At 49.2% G+C, this 21,384-nt stretch overlaps 1 protein-coding gene across 1 annotated transcript; it reads left to right on the top strand.

Moving 5' to 3' along the window:
- The first annotated feature begins 426 nt into the window (after window positions 1-426).
- Window positions 427-20,862, top strand: ETV7 (ets variant 7). The gene is made up of 7 exons (XM_011986890.1): window positions 427-678; window positions 2,525-2,660; window positions 13,301-13,465; window positions 15,811-15,936; window positions 17,801-18,031; window positions 20,289-20,431; window positions 20,716-20,862. Exons 1-7 carry the CDS (start codon window positions 673-675, stop codon window positions 20,860-20,862), a joined length of 954 nt encoding a protein of 317 aa, XP_011842280.1. The 5' UTR covers window positions 427-672.
- The last annotated feature ends 522 nt before the right edge of the window (window positions 20,863-21,384 follow it).

Raw genomic sequence — 21,384 nt, 5'->3', positions numbered from 1 at the left:
GTGGGGCCTCCGCGGGGCCAAACAGCAGACCGAGACAGTATCTATCGGGGCCAGGAAGGTCACCCACCCCTAAACGGAGAGGCACCAGGCCCAGGAACACCCCATGGGCGGCCCCTTCCCATCCCATGTGCGGAGACTCACAGGGTCTTGCTCCTGGGCTCAGGACCATAAGAGAGGCAGCTGGTCCCGAGTTCAGGACTAGGGGCCCCCTTAGCTCCTCAGATCCTGCAGAATCCCACCTCTGCCCCAGTGGGAGCCAAGGCCTGGTCGCCAGAGGGGCTGTCCACCGGCAGGAGGCTGTGTGCAGGATCCACGCCTCCCAGGCTGGCGAGCGGGAAGCGCCCCGGGGTTGCGCTCGCGCGGGGCCGGCCCCTGCCCTGCCCCTAGCCCGCAGCGGCGCGAGTGGAACCGCATCCCGCTCTTTCGTTTTCGTTTCCCGGAAGGATAGCGATTACCGGAGCGCCTGGCGCCCCTGCCCGCCTGCGGGGGACCCGGGCGCACACGCCTTGGCGCTTCTCGAAAGACATTTCCTCCCACGCGACCTTCCAGTTCTCGGAGCCAGGTTAGGGGTTTGGGGGAGGAGGACTAGGAGCGCGGGCCTAGGGCCCCAGCAGCCACAGCCGGGGAAGCGCTCACGACAGAAAGCCGGTGGCTTCCTCACCTCCACCTGTAATGCAGGTAAGAGCCTGGCGGCTGAACACGCAGCGCGCACGCGGAGCCACCTGCTCCCTCATCCTTTCCCCACTATCCAGATTTCCAAACCTATTTTATCAGACCTTTTAACCTGGCGGGAATCTCTCTTTCCAACACATTCCTAAACCTCACACTCATCCCACTCACCTCCCCTTCCAACTCCAGACGCGGGTCACCGCCCGTGACTCAGTGTCATACACAGCTCTGAAGGCATCACGCACAGCCCCTGCAGGCCCTTTCTGCAGCCCCCTTACCACTGGTCGTCCCTACACCAACCAAATGTGAGGTCCTTGGAAGTTCCTGCGCAAGCCGGGTCCTCACAGCTGGTGAACGCATTCTCTCGCAGGGAGCCCCTCTTTAGCAGCCCCTCCCCACTCGCCGGTTTCCTGGGAGCCTCGGAACTGCCCCCAGAGCTGGGGCCCCGTCCCACTCCAAGGCCTTTCTCCACTCGCTTCTCGCCAAGACCCATACCCGTTTATCAGACCCTTCCCTGGCCTCCATGCTGAAACCCAGGAGTCTGATCCTCAGCAGCTCCATGGCTGGCATTTCCCACGCAGTTACAGCCCCGGAATTCCCCGCTCCTCTTACTTGGATGGGGATAGAGGAGTAGACAAAGAGCCTCCTGCAAGTCCTAGGCAAGTCCTAGGCAAGTCCTGTGACTTGCGCCCCTTCTCCAGCAAGGTAAGCTTTCCTTTCCCCATTAGGAGGCAGCCCCTGAGGTCTGATTACTTGGGAAACAGCACCAAAGGGAGTCTGGCTGGAAATGAAGTGAGAACGACCCTGGAAGGTGTTGAATCCCCTTGCACAACAGCCAAGGCTTCTGGAGTTCTGCTGGCTCCGATCCAAATTCTTTCTCAGCAGATCGCTCTCCTGGGATCCCAAGAGATGAATGTAAAGCTTTTGACAATCCTAGAGTGAAAAATGACTTGATGGAATTGGTTTCACTTTTCCTTTCCGTGCTGTGGCAGCCTGTGGCTGGGCATGAGCCCCAAGGAGCCTCCTATTCCTACAAAATCCTGCCACCTTCTTCATTTTCTCATCTGGATGGATGAATCGCCGTCATCTCTGGGGGCCAGGCTGATTGTTGAATTGTAAAGATACAGGCTTCCCGTGGTGAGACCTTAGGATTCAGAAATTTATCCTTTTTTCTCTTTTGAAAATGGTGTGTGTTTGTTCTGAGACGGAGTCTTGCTCTCTTGCCCAGGCTGGAGTGCAGTGGCGCAATCTTGGCTCACTCCAACTTCCACTTCCCGGGTTCAAGTGATTCTCCCGCCTCAGCCTCCTGAGTAGCTGGGATTACAGGCGCCCATCACCACGCCTGGCTAATTTTTGTATTTTTTCGTAAAGACGGTGTTTCACATGTTAGTCAGGCTGGTCTCAAACTCCTGACGTCAAGTAATCCACCCGCCTCAGACTCCCAAAGTGTTGAGATTATAGGTGTGAGCCACCGCACCTGGCCTGTTTGTTTATTTCTGATTTAAGGTCTTTTGATACTGGCCTCTCAGGTTTCCTGTGTTGTCCGCACCAAGGATCCAGTGAGTATTCCTAGGCTCTCAGATTTCAATCATACAAGTCTTGACAGGGGATCCCTCTTGGAGTTAGGCACATGCATGGAAAGCTTGAATTGGAAGGATGTCATTTATTGTGCCCACTGGGTACAAGATGTTGATGGTACTGGGTTGAAGATATACATGGTTCCTAACTTTAAGGTTGATGCAGTCTATTGGGAGAGATAAACACTCTTTCCCTTCCAAAAAAATTCTTAAGACATTTAAAGATGGCTGAGCCTTACCAAGACATTCTTCTTCTGTCCTGGTTTCTCTCTCTCTAGGAGGGAGAATTGGCTGGTTCTCCTATAAGCCCTGTGGCAGCCATGCCTCCCCTAGGCACCCACGTGCAAGCCAGATGTGAAGCTCAAATTAACCTGCTGGGTGAAAGGGGGATCTGCAAGCTGCCGGGAAGACTCCGTAAGTAGAGGGGAGGAGAAAAGCTGAGTTTTTAAAGGTAAATTTTTATTTTGTTTTAGATCAAGGGTCTTGCTCTGTTGCTTAGGCTAAAGTGCAGTGGTGTAATCACAGCTCATTGCAGCATCAACTTCGAGCTCCTGGGCTGAAGTAATCCTCCCACCTCAGCCTCCCCAATAGCTGGGACTACAGGCACACTGACTAATGTTAAAATTTTTAGTAGAAATGGAAATCTCACTATGTTGCCAAGGTTGGTCTTGAACTCTTGGGCTCAAGCTATCCTCTCACCTCTGCCTCTCAAAGTGCTGGGATTATGGGGCGTGAACCACTATACCTGGCCCTTAAAATTAATTTTTTTTTTTTTTAAAGTAAGAGACAGGGTCTGTCTATGTTGCCCAGGTTGTTCTCAAACTCCTGCGCTCAAGCAATCCTCCCATCTCGGCTTCCCGAAGTGCTGGGATTATAGGCACGAGCCACTGTGCCTGGCCAAGATTTTATATATATCTCATAACATAACTTTGTACCGCATAAATATATACAATTATTATTTATAATTTGTCAATTAAAAATTTAATTTTGGTCAGGTGCTAAAATTAAATTACCTTCCCTCTGTTTGCTGCTTCTTTGCTGAGTTTTCTTTAGCTTTTCCTTTGTGATGGAGTGTTGCCCTGTCACCCAGGCTGGAGTGCAGTGACATGACCTCAGCTCACTGCAACCTCCGCCTTCCTGGTTCAAGCTATTTTCCTGCCTCGGCCTCTCAAGTAGCTGGAACTACAGGTGTGCGCCACCACGCCTGGCTAATTTTTGTATTTTTTAGTAGAGATGGGGTTTCACCATATTTGCCAGGCTGGTCTCAAACTCCTGACCTCATGATCCACCTGCCTTGGTCTCCCAATGTGCTGGGATTACAGGTGTGGGCCACTGTGCCCGGCCAAGGTTAGAAATTTTAACACAACTTCTAAGAAATACTTTCTAATAGTGAAGCTCAAGCACAAGACCCACAACTCTTCTCTGAGCCCTGGGAAATCCTATTTTCCTAAGACCAAACTTCTTAAGTTCAGAAGCTCACTAAATATCTACTGAATGAATGAATGCATGAATGACTCGGGATCTCTGTCAAGAACACCAGGACCTCCAAACAATGCAGGGTCACTTCTGTGGGCCCTTCTGAGATGGTCACCAGATATTCCTGCACACTTCTAGGGACAGGCATTTCATCCCCTCTTGAGGCAGCCTATTCTCTGGTTGCATAACTCAGGGTGCAGGTCATCGTGGCCTATTTTCTCCTAGATTAGAACTCCTGAGCTACCAGTTCTGTTGCCTTGGGTTAGATTTCCCCAGGAGCAAACCCTAAAATACTGGTGAGGAGTGGGGAGGAAAGACAAATAAGAGAAAGAAATCCCAGAGGTGTTCTTTTGGGCCAGTTAGCACCATGGGGTCTCTGGGGACAGTGAATCCTAAGTTATTCCAACCAATGGGTAAGGGGGTTATCCACTCACTTCCCTTCCATGACAGGACGAATGCTGTTTCCAGGGATATTGGCTTTCCAGCATTTCCAAGTTACCCTGTACACTGGCTAAGGGCTTCCCGCAGCCAGAAAGAACCCAAGGCAGTCAGATGGGGCATCTGGCAGCCTTCAGAGTGCGAAGGTGAGAGGCAGTGCCTATGGGCAGGGCCCCAGCAGCGTCTTCTATACCTGTCATCTTAGATTCCATGACTCATATTTATTGGAACATCTGCAAATATTCAGACAATACAGTTCTGGCCCTTAGTAAATATCTGACAGTTTTAAAAGATAGGGGATGCCAAATGACTCATTTTCCTGTCAACAGCATCCCAAACAAGCCAACTGCTGACACAAAATGAGGGTTCGACTTTTCAGCCCTGTTGGGGGTGATCTCAGCCCAGTTTCCCAAATTTCTGGAAGCTGGATTTCCATCTCTGTCCATCTCGCTTGTTTATACCCCATCACCCACCCCATTCCCTCCCCTACCTCCAGCCTCCCTTTTAGCAGTCAGGACTGATTTGCCTCAGCAGGAAGTGAACAAACAAAACACATCTTGTTTAGCCTTGTGAGTTGACGCTAAGAGGAACACGGAAGTTATTTTCCTGCAGAGCTCACTGTTTTGGTGTTGATTTTCCTGACAAAGATGTGTAGTAAAGCAGTGGAAAGTCCACTCTGAGGACAACTGTGATGTTCAGGGTTGTGGCAAGGGACATGAGGTCTACTGGGATGGAGGAGTGGGATTCATGGAGATTCACAACTATGCTTCCCTGTATGGAAATGGGGAACAAAAGAGGATTCTCACCTCCCCATCCCTGGTCCACGGCCATGAGGGTCTGCCCAAGGCCAGAGTGAGTCAGGAGCTATGGGGGGGATGCAGCTGCAGGGCAGGGACAGCTGGCAGTGCAGACTCTAGGACCACTTTCAGAACTGGGCTGATGTCACAGAAGAGTGAGTCTGGGAGGAGTTAATGTATCCTCAAGGGACAACTTGGGAGAATTTTGAGAGGAGGTAGTTCAGAGATGGTCACCACCATGGCCTTATTCAATGACAGAGAAACTGAGACTCGGGGAGGGCAAGGGTCATCTGTGATGCTAACGGCCAGACTAGGCCTCCAACCCAGGACTCTTACTTCTCGGTCCTGCATCTCTTCTTTTCCCTGGAGCTTATTCCCCAGAGAAAAGGTCTGTGAACTTCTCGCTTTGGATGCAGAGGAAATGAGACTTCTTTGTGTTTTGAAATTGACTTTCAAAGCTCCTAGCTGTAAATAAGCCACGGGAAGAGACGTAGAGTGCCATGTCCTATATTCAGAATCACAGGGAGAGGGATAATACCTCTCTGTGACTCCTTGGAAGTGTAAAGCAGGAGAAATGGGCCTTTGGGAAGCTTGAACAGATTTCGGGTGCCCATGCTCAAGTTCACATCCTTCACGTGTGAGAGAGTTCCTGGGCACTTCATTTAATAGATCAGCGTTAACAATTGTGGCTTCCTGGTATTCCAGATCAGGGCTTTTCAGATTTTAATGTGCACATGAATCTCCTGGGAACCATGTTGAAATGCAGATTCTGGTTCAGCAGTAGGTCTGGGATGGGGACTGAGATTCTGGAGATTTCTAATAAACTCTGCAGAATCTAATAAACTCTGCAGAAGGTAATGCTGATGCTGCTGGTTTGAGAACCACATTTTATTTGTTTTCAAAATGCTGGTCAAGACTTACTAAGGAAGTGAAATCAACTTAGTGGACCAAGATAAATATTTTAAAAAATTGAAATAGAACAACACATCAGGGTGCATTATAAATAGTAAAGGTAGCTGAGATTTGTGACTACTTTGTTTAGGTTATTTTTATATATATATGTGTGTGGGTACAAAATGTATTTGTTTACCATGGGTTGACGTCAAAATGGTTTGAGAAATGCTGCCCAAGATCATGGCATATGAGAAGCAGGAAACCAGATGGATGTGGGTGTAGAACACCAGAGAGGTGGGGTGGAATGGGAGGATGGAGATTAAAAGCGAATGTTCTAATTCACTGGAAGGTGTGAGTGTTGACAGTGACATCATCACCTGGCAATGAAAAGGAATACGGTGGTGAGGACCCAAACAAACAGATGGGGAATTGCAAAAACTATTAATATGAGGATAAAGAACCTCTCTCCTCCCTAAACACAAGGTCAGGGCTAGATCATATGCATCTTTGTGCAAATTGGAAAGGCCCCTCCTCTGGGGAGAAGCCAGTCAAAGTCCTGGCTGGATTTCACCTCCATCCTCCCATTCCCCTCCTCTGATGGTATCTTTGTGCAGTACACAATGTGAACTATATGCACTGGCCCCGCCCCCCACAGTGATGACCATAAAGCTTGGTGTGATTACCAAGAAAAGGATTATCGGCTAAGAATGGGGCCAAGTAATGGGGTGACAGATTTAAGGGGTCTCTGGAGACACAATGACATACAATAAACTAAGGACATGGTAATTGATAAGCCGTAGTCATCACGGCAGAGAAGCAAGCTAGTCTCTCTGTGTTCGGGCTGGGCTCCGCCAGTGAGGATGCTGATAATCAGCATAAAGGCCATTGTTTGAGTTTTCACTCTTGACTAGGCATTGTGATGGGCATACCGTATTTACTATCTGATTGAATATATTCAGTAGGCATGGAGAGTAGCTTCTTTTGTTATCTCTGCCTTACATTTGTGAAAAGTGGGCCTTAGGTGAATTATCTTGTCCAAAGCCACCCACCAGTAAAATGGTGGAGCTGGGATTCGAACTGGCATCCCTTAGACCCCACAGCTGCCATTTGCTTTGAGAAACTGCTTCTAGCCTCAGGTTATGATAGCTCCCGTTTTTAGCGTACTGGCCAAGCACTTTAACTGTCTCTTGCATTCTTCCTGCAAGAGGATCCTGCAAGGTAGGGAAAAGCCAGCTGTTCATTCTGATTTGGTTGCCGAATGCTGGTCAGGCTCTGTGGCTCCTGGAGCTCACTAGACCCAGTAAAGTACAGGGGTGTGGTGGGAAGTGGTGGGAAATAGCTTTGGTCAGGTGGGGAGGGGCACTTTGAGGGGTCTTGAAACCAGGACAGAGGGGTTTTGACTTGAAGGGCTTGATAGTTGGGAGCAATAGTTTCTTCAGCAAGAGAGTAAAAGGGATGCTGTGGGAAGAGAGGTCCAGTCAGGGTGGGAGTCAGGGGCTGGAGAAAGGGCAGGCAAGGAAGCCCTGGGGGTGACTCCACACTGCTTTGCTCAACTCACTTATTTAAGCAATTTATTTTTGTTGAGCAGTTACTACGTGCCAAGCATTGCTGTAGGGGCTGGAGAGACCACAGTGACTGAGACAGGCAAAGTCTGTGCCTCCTGGAGCTTACATTCTAGTTGGGGATTCAGGTGACTACGTAAAGAAGCGCTATGTCCACAGATAAGGGCAGTGGAGATGATACAGCTGGGAGGTGGAGGGGAGCCCCCACATCTAGCTCTGCTCTGGAAGGAGGTAGGGGACACAGTGTTGACTCTTCAGGGAGACACCTGAGCCCTCCAGTTGTGTCCTGGACAGGCAGCTCCTCTTGCTGCCCCAGCCAGGGGGCTCTGTCCATATCTGCCTTGGGAGCTGGGAGTCAGGAGCTGGCCAAGCTGGAAATCCTCAGTAAGCAGGCCACTGGGCCAGGAGAGTGAGGTGACAAGGTGATATTTGCCTGGAATCTTGAGAGACAAAGATGGTGAATGGGAAAGAAGTGAAAATGCAGTGGATTATTGCCAAGAGAGGGAGAGGCGGGGGGCCGATCTGCAGGGGAAGTCCCACATTCACCTTCGATTGGGAAGGGGAGTCCCAGTTGCTCTCATCCCGGCAACTAGGTCAGGGAGACTTCTTGAGGGTGATTGACTTAGATAATACCTGCCAGGTGTTGGACCCTGTGCTACGCATTTTACACATATTACCTCATTGACATCTATAGCTCCATGTATGTCAAAAAGCACATGCCACATGCCAGATGCTGCTCTTTAAATGGATTATCTCATAGCATCCTTGTGACAGCCCTGTGTGGACAGTACAGTTTTTTTCCATCATCCTTGGTTTTACCGATGATGAAACTGAGGTACTGTCATTTAGGTCACATTATTTACAAGTGGCCTGGCAACATCATCTATGCTTTCTGTTGCTGTTGCATGTTTTTACTTTTTTTTTTTTTTTTTTTTGAGATGGAGTCTCAGTCACCCAGGCTGGAGTGCAGTAGCTTGATCTCAGCTCACTGCAACCTCCACCTCCTGGGTTCAAGCAATTATCCTGTCTCAGCCTCCCAAGTAACTGGGATTACAGGCACGTGCCACCGTGCTTGGCTAATGTTTTTATTTTTAGTAGAGATGGGGTTTCACCATGATGGCCAGGCTGGTCTCAAACTCCTGACCTTGTGATCCGCCTGCCTCGGACTCCCAAAGTGCTGGGATTACAGGCGTGAGCCACAACACCCAACCTTCTTCCTTCTTCTTTCTTCTTCTTTTTTTTTTTTTTTTTTTTTTTGAGACAGGGTCCCATTCTGTTGCCCAGGCTGGAGTGCAGTGGCACTATCATAGCTCATTGCAGCCTTGAACTCCTGGGCTCAATCCCTCCCTCCTCAGCCTTCTGAGTAGCTGAGACTATAAGCATGTACCACCATGCCTGGCTAATTAAAAAAAATTTTTTTTTGTAGAGTCAAGAGTCTAACTATGTTATCCAGGTTGGTCTCAAACTCCTAGGTTCAAATGATCCTCCCTCCTCTGCCTCCCAAACTGCAGGAATTACAGGCCTCAGCCACCACAACTGGCCAGGAATCACAGTTTTGAATTTTCAGGCTGACAGCCTCCAATATGGTGAACTAGGGGAACTACACAAAAAATATGAGTTCAGGTACAATGCAATTGGCGGTTGACCCCCTAGCCGCAGTAGCCCTGGCTGGCTGTGGAGGCCTGCCCTCGACCCCTCAGGAATCTGCCCATCATGTGGCCTCCACATTTTACACTAAGTCAGCTTTCAGCATCTCATGTATCACCAGACTTATCTCCCAGCGAGGCTCCAAATTCCTATCTTCACCAGCAAGGCATCTTTTTCCCTGCACTCCTGCTATTAAATGATATCTTATTCTTCTCTGATGGTACCTTTCCCTGACTATTGAGGTGACATGTCTTGTCACATGCTTATTGGTGGATTTGCTGTGCTGCAGGGGATCTCACCTGGCGGCAATTTTGCTGCTCCCTTCCCCCTGGGGACATTTGGGCCGTGTCTGGAGACATTTTTAGTTGTTGGAACTAGGCTGGCATTGAGTGGATAGTGACCAGGGTATTCCTAAACATCCTACAACACACAGGATAGGCCCTCACAGCAAAGAATTATCAGTCCCAAAGCATCAATAGTGCTGAGGCTGAGAAATCCTGCTTTGCTGGGATGGCTGGGAAGATTTTTTTTGTCTTTAAAAAAAATCAATTTACAGATGCTCTTGACAAGGCATTAACCTTTTATCTATCATCTGCATTGCAAATATTTCCCCGAAATCTATGTTCTTTTAGTTTTGTTTATGGTATCTTTTGCAGCAAATACAGAAAATTAATGTAGTCAAATGTGTGTTTCGTTTTTATTATAGCCTCTGTGTTTCCTGTCATGGTTGAGGTCCCCTCCGCTCTTATTGAGTGCATATGGTTTTTGATTTCTACTATATTAAGATTTGTATTGTTCTATTCTTTAGGCCTTTAATCTACCTACAATTGATTTTTATGAATGTGAATGGTGGGAGGTTATCGGGAGAAACCCCACCCCCGATATTTATTGTGGGTTATTTTCTATTTCCTAAGTGTCTCAGCTGGTTTGAGAAATAAAGGGAAAGAGTACAAGAGAGAGAAATTTTAAAACTGGGTGTCCGGGGGAGACATCACACTTTGGCATGTTCTGTGATGCTCCCCAAGCCGTAAAACCAGCAAGTTTTTATTAGCGATTTTCAAAAGGGGAGGGAGTGCACAAATAGGGTGTGGGTCACAGAGATCACATGCTTCACAAGGTAATAAAATATCACAAAGCAAGTGGAGGCAGTGCAAGATCACAGGACCACCAGATGGGGTGAAATTAAAATTGCTAATGAAGTTTCGGGCACGCATTGTCATTGATAACATCTTATCAGGAGACAGAGTTTGAGAGCAAACAACCTGTCTGACCAAAATTTCTTAGGCAGGGGAATTTCCTTGTCCTAATAAGCCTGGGAGCACTACAGGAGACCGGGGCTTATTTCATCCCTTCGGCTTCGACTGTAAAAGGCGGCCACCTTAAGGGGGCTGTCTATAGACCTACCCTCAGGGATGTTCTTTGCTGAGAAAAAGAATTCAGCAATATTTCTCCTATTTGCTTTTGAAAGAAGAGAAATATGGCTCTGTTCCACCTGGCTCACCGGCAGTCAGGCTCCAAGTCTTTTCTCCCTTGCTCCCTGAAGATTGCTGTTATCCTGTTCTTTTTTCAAGGTGCCCAGATTTCATATGGTTCAAATACGCATGCTCTACAAACAATTTGGCAGTTAATGCAATCATCACAGGGTCCCGAGGCGACATTCATCCTCCTCAGCTTACGAAGATGACGGGATTAAGAGATTAAAGTAAAGACAGGCATAGGAAATCACAAGGGTATTGATTGGGGACAGCTTACGAAGATGACGGGATTAAGAGATTAAAGTAAAGACAGGCATAGGAAATCACAAGGGTATTGATTGGGGAAGTGATAAGTGTCCATGAAATCATCACAATTTATGTTCAGAGATTGCAGTAAAGACAGGTGTAAGAAATTATGAAAGTATTAATTTGGGGAACTAATAAATGTCCAGAAAATCTTCACAATTTATATTTGTGTTCTTCTGCCGTGGCTTCAGTCGGTCCCTCCGTTTGGGGTCCCTGACTTCCTGCAACAGGAGGTGAGGACCCAAATATATTTTTTTCCAGGTGGAGAATCAGGTTTTTTTTTTTTTTTTTCCATATTAGATTAACTATCCTTTCCCTCTGAATTAAAATCCTACCTCTGTCATGTATCAACTTTACAAAATACACATACACACATTTGTATGCATGTGTGCGTGCATGAACACTTACTTACTCCTGGGATCCACCTTTTTTTCCCAGTGATACTTGCCAATCTTAGCATAAGACCTTTCAATCTTAGTTACATGGCTTTGTCATATGTAGTACCACAGAGGCTAGTTCTCACATGTATTCTTTCTTCCCGTCTTAAATCATTTTTTTGGCCATTTCAGACATTTACTTTTTTCTCTTATTTATTTTTAGGTCCCAAAATAGAAGTAAAGGAAACCCTCCTCACTTTTAACCTGGGCTCTAGTGCCTTGCTTTCTGTTTTCTCGGCACTGTGAGCACTCCTCGCATGCCATCAGGAGGACTGTCGTTAGAGTTACCGGTTGTGGGACTCCTCCCGCCTGCCAGCCTGGTTCTGTGCCATGTCCCTGGCCCTGCATGGTGACTGACACAAGCTGGTGCTCATTAGATATTGGCTGAATGAATGAACAGTGAAGGATGCAGATCTCCTTTGTTTTAAATGTTAAAATTAAGTTCATTTCTTGTGTTGCTTTGAGTATAAGGGAGCAGAGGCTGGTCTGGTCTTTGTCATTGCCAAGGTGTGGCCTTGGACCGTTGCTTCTCTCTTCTGCTTCAACTTTCTTACCTGTAGAACTGAACCCAGTAAGCTCTGAGTCTTTATACCAGTGCAGTCATAAAATAGGATGTAAATTTATGTATTTTTTTGAGACAGGATCTCACTCTGTCACCCAGGTTGGAGTGCAGTGGTGCAATGATGGTTCACTGTGACCTCAGCTTCCCAAGTAGCTGGGACCACAAGTGTGCATCACTATGCCCAGCTAAATTTTCTTTCTTGTATATTTGGAGAGACAAGGTTTTGCCAAGTTGCTCAGCCCGGTCTCGAACTCCTGGGATCAAGTGATCTGCCCACTTTGGCCTCCCAAAGTGCTGGGATTATGGGGGTGAGCCACTGCACTCAGTCTATTTTAAATATTTTTTGCCCACAAAGGCAAATGTGTCAAGGGCTCATAAAGTCATAATGTAGCCCTGCTAAACACCACCCAAAACTTGGCATTAGGAGCATAGCAGTCCCAGGCAGAGTGGAAACGTGGGGAGAATCAGCAGCCGTTTGTCTGGCTACTGCCAGAAATAAAAACACATGCACTGAAGGTGAGTGTAGGAGGCTCCCTTGTCCCCTGGGCTGTTCCCTGAGCAAACCTGATTCCAAGTTGGCACAATGGAGCAGAAAAATTCAATAACCAGACATCCCAGCTGTGCCTCATGCTTCCTGTGTGAGTGTGGACTAGTCACTTAACCTCTGGGAGCCTCATTGCCTCATTTGGGAAATCATAACACTCCTTCCTTTTTCTTTTTTTAGACAGAGTCTCTCTCTGTCACCCAGACTGGAGTGCAGTGGCGCGATCTCGGCTCACTGCAAGCTCTGCCTCCAGGGTTCACGCCATTCTCCTGCCTCAGCCTCCGGAGTAGCTGGGACTGCAGGTGCCCGCCACCATGCCCAGCTAATTTTTGTATTTTTAGTAGAGATGGGGTTTCACCATGTTGGCCAGGATTGTCTCAATCTCCTGACCTCATGATCCGCCTGCCTTGGCCTCCCAAAGTGCTGGGATTACAGGCATGAGCCACTGTGCCCGGCCAGTAACATCCCTTTCATTGGACTGTTCGGTCATTCAAGTAATCACTCAACATGTGTTTTTTGAGCACCTACTGTGTTCCAGGCACTGTTCTAGGTGCTGAATACACATAACAGTGTGCCCCAGCACACCTAGTCCAGTGCCGGCACAAAGTAGGTTCTCGTTAAACACTTGTTGAATGAATGATTGGAAAACAGGTGGGGAGGAGGTACCAACAATAAATAAGTGAATACATGCATGATACATATATAATGATAAACACCAACATATGGTTCTATCCAGTGTAAAATGTCATTACAAAGAAGGTAAGGTGCTAGGAAGGAAAGGAACAGGTGCCAGGGACAGAAGATGATGGGGGTTGGGAGCCAGGACAGGGGAGCATCTGCTCAGATGGAGTGCTCAGGGTAGGCTTCTTTGAGGAGGCCTACGGGGAGTGATGGGACTGGTTCTTGCTGGTTGCAGGCATCCAGCCCGCACTGTGGAGCAGGGAGGACGTGCTGCACTGGCTGCACTGGGCAGAGCAGGAGTACTCTCTGCCATGCACCGCGGAGCACGGGTTCGAGATGAATGGACGCGCCCTCTGTATCCTCACCAAGGACGACTTCCGGCACCGCGCACCCAGCTCAGGTCAGAGAGGCTAACGGGTTTTCCTCTAAGTAGGAACACTGGTAGGCCAGGACGGCCCAGGTACCCCAGGGGGGTCCAGGGAGGGAGATGGAGGAGGTCTTCCTTGGGGAACCATGCTCATTTCCAGCACTGCAGATGCCCCTCTGCACATGCGTGTGTCTGATGGGTCCTAGCTAGAGCAGGCCTTGGAGGCGAGGGAGTCCATTTGACCACGTGTTTTCAGAGCTGTAGTGGCCTGTTCTGCTGTCCCACTTTCTCTTCCCCTTATCTGTGGCCCTTGTCTCCTTTACCCACTTCCATCCTATTGCCTCCCACCCCCTACCCCTACTGAACAAAAAACCAACTAGAGAAAGATCAGATATTCATTCACACCGAGGTATAAATGGCTGGTAACAGCAAAAGCCTTGACTCTCAATATGACTTTTGATTTTAACCAGAAACTAGGTCTGAGGGCAAAGGAATGAACGTCAGATTATGGTGTTCCAGCAGCACGAAGTTTGTGGGGAGGGACTGGTGGTGGGAGGGAGGGTGGCCAGTGGTATTGGGCAGCAGGGCCTTCCAGGAATCTCTAGAATTGCATTTGAGTCTTATTTGGCTTGTTTTCAGGTGGCTCTTATGTTTGTGCTGATTTGGTGTCTTTTTTTAAGAATTCGCTGATGTTTTCTGTGTACGCTGTCTTTTGGTCAAGCAGGCCCACAGTGTATGTGGCAAAGAGACGTTCTAAAATCTGCTGATTTGCTCCTTTTCTTCTTAACACGCACAGCCAGTCTCATGTCACATCCCAAGTTCTTTCTTTCTTTCTTTCTTTCTTTTTTTTTTTTGAGACAGAGTCTCACTCTGTCGCCCAGGCTGGAGTGCAGTGGCGCGATCCTGGCTCACTGCAACCTCTGCCTCCCAGGTTCAAGCAATTCTCCTGCCTCAGCATCCTGAGTAGCTGGGATTACAGGCGCACACCACCATGCCTGGCTAATTTTGTATTTTTGGTAGAGATAGAGTTTCGCCATGTTGGCCAGGCTGGTCTCAAACTCCCAACCTCAGGTGATTTGCCCACCTCGGCCTCCCAAAATGCTGGGATTACAGGCATGAGCCACCACTCCTGGCTGACATCCCAAGTTCTATCACCCACTTCCCTCCACAAGCCTCCCACCCACTTCCCTCCTTGAGCCTCTTGTAGCAGCTGCTGGAACTTTCGTCCTTCTAAGAGTTTGGATTCAAGAGCTCAGTGGGAGGTGAGGGGAAGGCAGGGACAGAGAGACAAGGCTTCCAGCTTCCCCACAGCCCTAATGGTCCTGTGCCAAGGCAAAGCGGGGAAGCAGGTGAGCTTGGGGCTGGTCGCCTTCATGCCCTTGTTCATCTCTCCATCTTCCTACAAGCACTCCTGGTGCTCGAGTAACCACTCTCTACATTGTATCCCGGTGGGTGCCTGGGATCCCCAGGTTGGCTCTCTACCCATGGATCCCCTCTTTCCTGTCCTACTATCAGCACCTTAGCCTAAGGTATGAGTCAAGGGAAATTTCTGGGACCCTGGACACAGCCCAATTCTGTTTGTTTTTTTTTTTCTTTTTGTAATAGGGTCTCACTCTATTGCCCAGACTAGAGTTTGGTGGTGTGAACACAGCTCACTTCAGCCTCAACCTCCTGGATTCCAGTGATCCGCCTGCCTCAGCTTCCCAAGTAGCTGGGACCACAGACATGTGCCACCATACCCAGCTGATTTTTAAACTTTTTGTAGAGACAGGGTCTATCCATGTTGCCCAGGCTGGTCTCAAACTCCTGGGCTCAAGCAATCCTCCTGCCTTAGCCTCCTAAAGTGTTAGGATTACAGGTGTGATCCATCGCACCTGGCCTTTCTTTTTTTCAACCATTTATTGAAGCGGCTACTAATTCTGCCTTTTAGGAAGAGGCTAAGACAGCTTTGCTCCTTAGAAGGCAGGGGCAGACTTTTTAAAAAGCTTGGAATCCCATGAGCCTTAGAACTGTCTCTGCCCCCAGAAACGTGAGGTACAGTGGTACAGTTTATGCACTGTGCACAAGCCCTCAGCCAAGGGTGTGTGCGGGGATTGAGAAGCAGCCTGACCTTGCAAGCTGCATGCCCTGGAGGCGGCCGCGTCTACTGGCAGGATAGGTTGTCTTTCTAAAATTCATCCACCATGGGAGCAGTAGCGTCCCTGCCCATCGCCAGCCCAGCCTCCTGTTAGCTGCAGCAGGAACCCCTTCGCCAGCAGCACGAAGCTGTGACAGGACATGCCAGCCCTCACCCTGAGGCAGGTGGCTGCAGGGGGCCAAGGCTGACCCTCCCCACATGGCCTGTTCAGCAGCCTGCCCTCCCTCCCACCCATGTCCAGGTGACGTCCTGTATGAGCTGCTCCAGTACATCAAGACTCAGCGGCGAGCCCTTGTGTGTGGGCCTTTTTTTGGAGGGGCCTTCAGGATGAAGATGCCCACCCAGCACTCTCCAGTCTCCCTGGAAGGTGAGGAAGCTGTTTGTGGTGCTCTGAGTACCTCCCTCAAATCAGCCTCACTGGGAGGGCAGGACGTCCTCAAGGCAAAGCAATGAAGGAGGTGGCCAGTGTGGGCAAGCTCCCCTCCCTCCCCGCCCCCACCTCCTGTCTGGGGTGCTCCTGGCAGCCCTCCCTCTGTGCTGCACCCTCCCTGCCTCTCACCTCCCCGTTTCTCTGCTATCTCCAGCAAAGAGCTGTTTGTATCGTGTCTCAATTTCCTCTCTGGAGCCCTCCGTGGAAACCACTCTTGTCAGGGTCTCCAGAAACCTGAAAATAAGGATGTCCATGCCATGGCCATTCTCAGTCCTGATTTACTGTGGCCTCTCACAGCCTTCGACCCTGGGGGTCACCTCTTCTTCCCCCAAAACTCTTTCTTCCCTTGGCTTCCAGGACACCCCACTCACCTGGTCTCCTCTACCCCACTGGTGTCTCCTCGACCTCCTGGTTTCTACTCTTCTCGCCTGCTTCTAGAAGTTGGGGTACCCCAGGGTCAGAGGACCTCTCTGCTTCTCTATCTGCACTCAGATGCTGGGAAATCTCATCTGATCCTGGATCTTAAACACCATGTGGTGCCAATGATTCCAATATATGCCTCAGCCTCTCCAAATTCCAGATATGTGCACCCACGCTGCCTGCCCCACCCCTCTACTGGGGCATCTAGTAGGCATCTCAACCCCCACAGCCCCTAAACCGAATGCCTGATATCCTGCCCTTTTCAGTCTTCCCCAGCCCCACAAACCCCGCCTCCACACTTCCAATTGCTCAGATGTCATTTCTACCCCCACCCCCACTCATCCCAACTGTCCACAAATCCTGTCAGCCCTACCCTCAAACCTATCCAGAATCCAGCCTTTTCTCATTCCTCCCCTGCTGCCCCGTTCCAGTCCCCACTGCCTCTGGAGAATGTCCTCACTGGTCTCCTTGCTTCTGCTCTTGACCTCCTGTGATCTGTTCTCCACAGCGCAGGGAGATTCAGAAGTAGGTCACATCACTTTTCTGCTCGGCATCTTCCAGCGGCTCCCTTCTCACTCGGAGTCCAAGTGCAGTTCTTCCGCTGACTCCTTCCCCTTCCAGTCTTCTCTCTCTTGCTCCTGCTGCTCCAGTCATATGGGCTTTCTTGTTCATTGGACAAGCCTGAGATGCTCCTGCCCCAGGGCCTTTGCAATTACTGTTCCCTCTGCCTGGCATCCCCTCCCTGCTCTAGAAACCCACAGATCTCACTCCTCTACCTCCTTCGGGTCTGTTCAAATGCTACTGTCAGGAAGGCCTGAGCAGCCTCTCAAAAGTGGGAACTCCTGCTCCTTTCCCAGATCTCCCTCTCTGCCTTAGGGTGATTTATTTTGTTCTTCCCACATTGTATACTGTTTCTGTTTCCTTTTTATTTTAACCGTCCATCTCCCCTGCTCTCAACTAGCATAGAAGCTCCCTGAGGGCAGGGGCTTTTGGGGGCTCAGCGATATATCCTCAAGATTCTTAGAACAATGCCTGGTTCATAGAAGGCTCTCAATAAATACTTGGGCAAATGGAGAGGTGGGATACAGCGCCCCTGGGTTCTAGACCTGGCTCTGTCACTGCTTGGCTTTGCAGCCAATTTCACAGATGAGGGAACAGGCTTGACAGATTTTTACTTGTGTGGGAGCTGGGGTTAGCACCTAGGCTGTCTGGCTCTCACCCACTGCCCCCCACTGCCTCCCTGACCTTCTAACCAGGGGCTGGACAGAGGAAGAGCATCAGGAGTGCTGCCCCACAGGGCTCCCAGGCTCACCATTGAGGGATTGAGTTGGGGAGGCTTGGGGCCCACTGCCTGCTACCACTGGTGCTCATCTGCTTGCAGAGGTGACTGGCCCTTCTCAGATGGACACCCGAAGTGGTCACCTGCTGCAGCCACCAGACCCAGGGCTTACCAGCTCCTTTGGCCATCTGGATGACCCTGGCCTGGCCAGGTGGACCCCTGGCAAGGAGGAGTCCCTCAACTTATGTCACTGTGCAGAGCTCACCTGCAGGACTCAGGGGGTCTGTGCCTTCCCTGCGATGCCACAGGCCCCCATTGATGGCAGGATCGCTGGTGAGTGGGAGGCTGCTCCTCTGGCCATGGGAAGGTGCCCTGAGTCTGAGTCCCAGCATCACGAGTGATAAGGACAGGGCTATTTTGACCTGGTGATGGGAGGTCTGTGGCTGGGGGATTTCGGAGTAGCATGACTGTCCTGTGTGCTGGCCACAATCTGGTTACAGTGGGCAGTGATACCTGGGATCACCAAGCCTCACCCTGTCTCCCACAGAGGGACAATTTACCAGTCATATTCTGACACTCACATTAGCATGGAGTGCCACACCTGCCTTTTAAAACTTTATCTATTTTAAAATAATTGAGCATTCATTATGTGCCAGGCATGGTTCCCAGGCCCTTATTTAATTCTACAATGGCCTTTTGAGTTTGGTACTATTATTAGCCCCATTTCACAGATATGGAAATTGAGACACAGAAAGGTTAAGTAACTTCTCCAAGATCACACAGCACTGGTAGAGTTGGGATGTGAACCCAGGCAGTCTGGCTCCAGAGCCTGAGTGCTAACCAAATGATACACTTCCTCTCTGCATTCATTGTTAAAGGATTAGCAGGCAGACAACCTGACAGACTGACAGGTAAGCTGAAGGGTGTTTTTCTAGTCATAATATTTACACTGCATTTCTTCTTCTTCTTCTTTTTTTTTTTTTCCAACTTTTAGGTTCAGGGGGTACATGTGCAGGTTTGTTACATGGGTAAATTGCGTGCCACTGAGCTTTGGTGTATGAATAATCCTGTCACCAAGATACTGAGCATAGTACCTGATACGTAGTTTTTCTTTTCTTTTCTTTTCTTTTCTTTTTTTAGATGGGAGTCTGGTTCTTTTGCCCAGGCTGGAGTGCAGTGGCAAAATCTCAACTCACTGCATCCTCTGCCTCCCGGGTTCAAGCAATTCTGCTGCCTCAGCTTCCCAGGTAGCTGGGATTATAGGCGCCCGCCACCACACCCGGCTAATTTTTGTTTTATTAGTAGAGACAGGGTTTCACCATGTTGGCCACAGGCTGGTCTCAAACTCCTGACCTCAGGTGATCCACCCACCTCAGCCTCCTTTGGCGCTGGGATTACAGGCGTGAGCCACCGCGCCCAGCCTGTGATAGGTAGTTTTTCTGCCCTGGCTCTTCCCCTGTAGTGGTCCCCAGTGCCCAGAGTCTATCGTTCCCATCGTTATGTCCACACATTTATTCTATGAAGCCACAGAGTGGGCAGAAGCCTGGCTTTTGGGTTGGAAATGACTAGAAGTCACTAAAAAACAATGATTGGCCCAAAACATAGAAATGATGAATACTTGAGGTGATGGTGTCCTGAGTACCCTGACTTGATCATTACACATTCTATGCATGCAACAAGATCTCACATGTGCACCAGAAATACGTACAAATATTATGTATCAATAAAACACACAATGATCCACAATAATTGGATTTTTTTTTTTTTTTTAAGAGACTGAGTCTCACTCTGTCGCCCAGGCTGGAGTGCAGTGATGCAACCATAGCTCACTGCTGCCTCAAATTCCTGGGCTCAAGGAATCCTCCCACTTCAGCCTCTTGCAATTACTGTATTCTTCAATTATAATGCTTAACATTCTTCGTGCACTTACACTATCCCAGGCACTGTGCTGAAGGTTTTGTGGTCTATTATGTTACCTAATTCCCTCACCACCCCATACCAGGAAACTGGCTCAGAGGCGGTTGTGTAACTTGCCTGCAATGACCCAGCCGACAGGCCCAGGTCCTGGGATTCAAGATCACACAGTTGCTCCCAGATGCCCACTTACCCTCCCAATGGCATGCTTGGTTTTCCTGAACTTCACCATTAGGGAACTTGAAGGGGTGGATGTTATAATTAATAGAAGTCCAGGGGGCTGAGTAAGTGGGCCAGGGGCAGAGAGGGACCTGCGGTCAGGGGCCTGGCCACTCGGCCTGTGGGCCCAGCACCTACCCTCACGTGGCTCTGATGTCGGGTGGAGCCGGTCAGACTCCCCGCTTTGCCTGCCACTTAGGAGCTGGGCAACGTTAGACACCTCTGCACCTCTGAGCCCATTTCCTCACCTCTTCCTGGGGATAAAGGTAGCCACTTCCCAGACTCATGAGACAATGCATGAGGAGCCCCGTTAGTGGCCGTTTCTGTGGATACCATCATTTTCACCATTCTGCTGGTGCTCCCAGGGCCCTGGCCAGGAGGCCTCCAAGAGCGCCTTTCTAACACCTGTCCTCACAGCTCCAGTAAAGCTGCCTGCACTCCCTGTGCTAAATTGCAGACTGCCGGCTGCTGTGGGAATACGTGTATCAGCTGCTCCTTGACCCCCGGTATGAGCCCTACATCAGGTGGGAAGACAAGGACGCCAAGATCTTCCGAGTTGTGGATCCAAATGGGCTCGCCAGACTCTGGGGAAATCACAAGGTGAGCCTTGGCCGGCAGGATGGTCTCGACGTAACCAGAAGGCGACAGAGTTGGGAGTCAGAGTGGACTGCTAGCACTATGGGACAATCCTCAGCTGATGGCGCCTTCACCAGCAGCCCCAGAAGCGTCAGGATAACTTTATTTGGGGAGCTATTGAGGGACAGGCAGTTACCTCTTATGGACAGGGAATGTCTCTGAAACGGAACAATTGTGTCTTCTCATTGCTTAATCTTACCTTTGCTTAGCATTTTAGCCTTTAGAAGCATGTTTACTGAACTGCACAGTTAGGCCAGATGAGGAAGCTGCTTTCCTGCGGGGAGCTGGACAGAAACCCAGGTCTCAGGCCCAACAGGAGCATCCGATGTCAGGGCTGGAAAGGCCTGGGGATGACTGAAGCCAGCATTCCCATGAGGAGGAATGCCTGTACCTAAATGGGCGTCTGCAAGATGATCTTAGGTGGTTTAATATCCTTATAATTATTTATTTTTGAATTAGGATTACAAAATGTATCTACCGTGACCATCTCATGATTTATAGCAGTGATATAAGGAATGTAGCCTTTTAAAATAAATAGATTTCTTTAAGTAAAAAAATCTTTTAAAGAAAACTATTAATGATAATGATAATCATCAATTTATAGCCTTTCCTAAGATGTAATAGTGCCTGATTGCCAGGCATTGCCCTGAGAGCTCTACTTGTATTAATTCATTTAATTCTCATACCAACCTCATAAGAGGTTTTATCAAATGTGGAGACTGGGGCTCAGTGAGGGCTAACAACTTGCCCCAAATTTACCCATCCCCTGCTATGTAAGAGGCAGAGCAGGGACTTGAACCCAGGCTGTGGGTTCAAGAGCTAAGAGCAATATTCTATTGCTCTTAGCAGTGCTGGTGGCTGGAAGGATGCAGATGACTAAAGTTCAGAGGACGTATTGGTCTAATCCTCGTATAGAA

The sequence above is a fragment of the Mandrillus leucophaeus genome, unplaced genomic scaffold, assembly GCF_000951045.1.
Source record: "Mandrillus leucophaeus isolate KB7577 unplaced genomic scaffold, Mleu.le_1.0 Scaffold3, whole genome shotgun sequence".
NCBI lineage: Eukaryota > Metazoa > Chordata > Mammalia > Primates > Cercopithecidae > Mandrillus > Mandrillus leucophaeus.
This window is presented reverse-complemented; position numbering and strand designations above follow the sequence as displayed.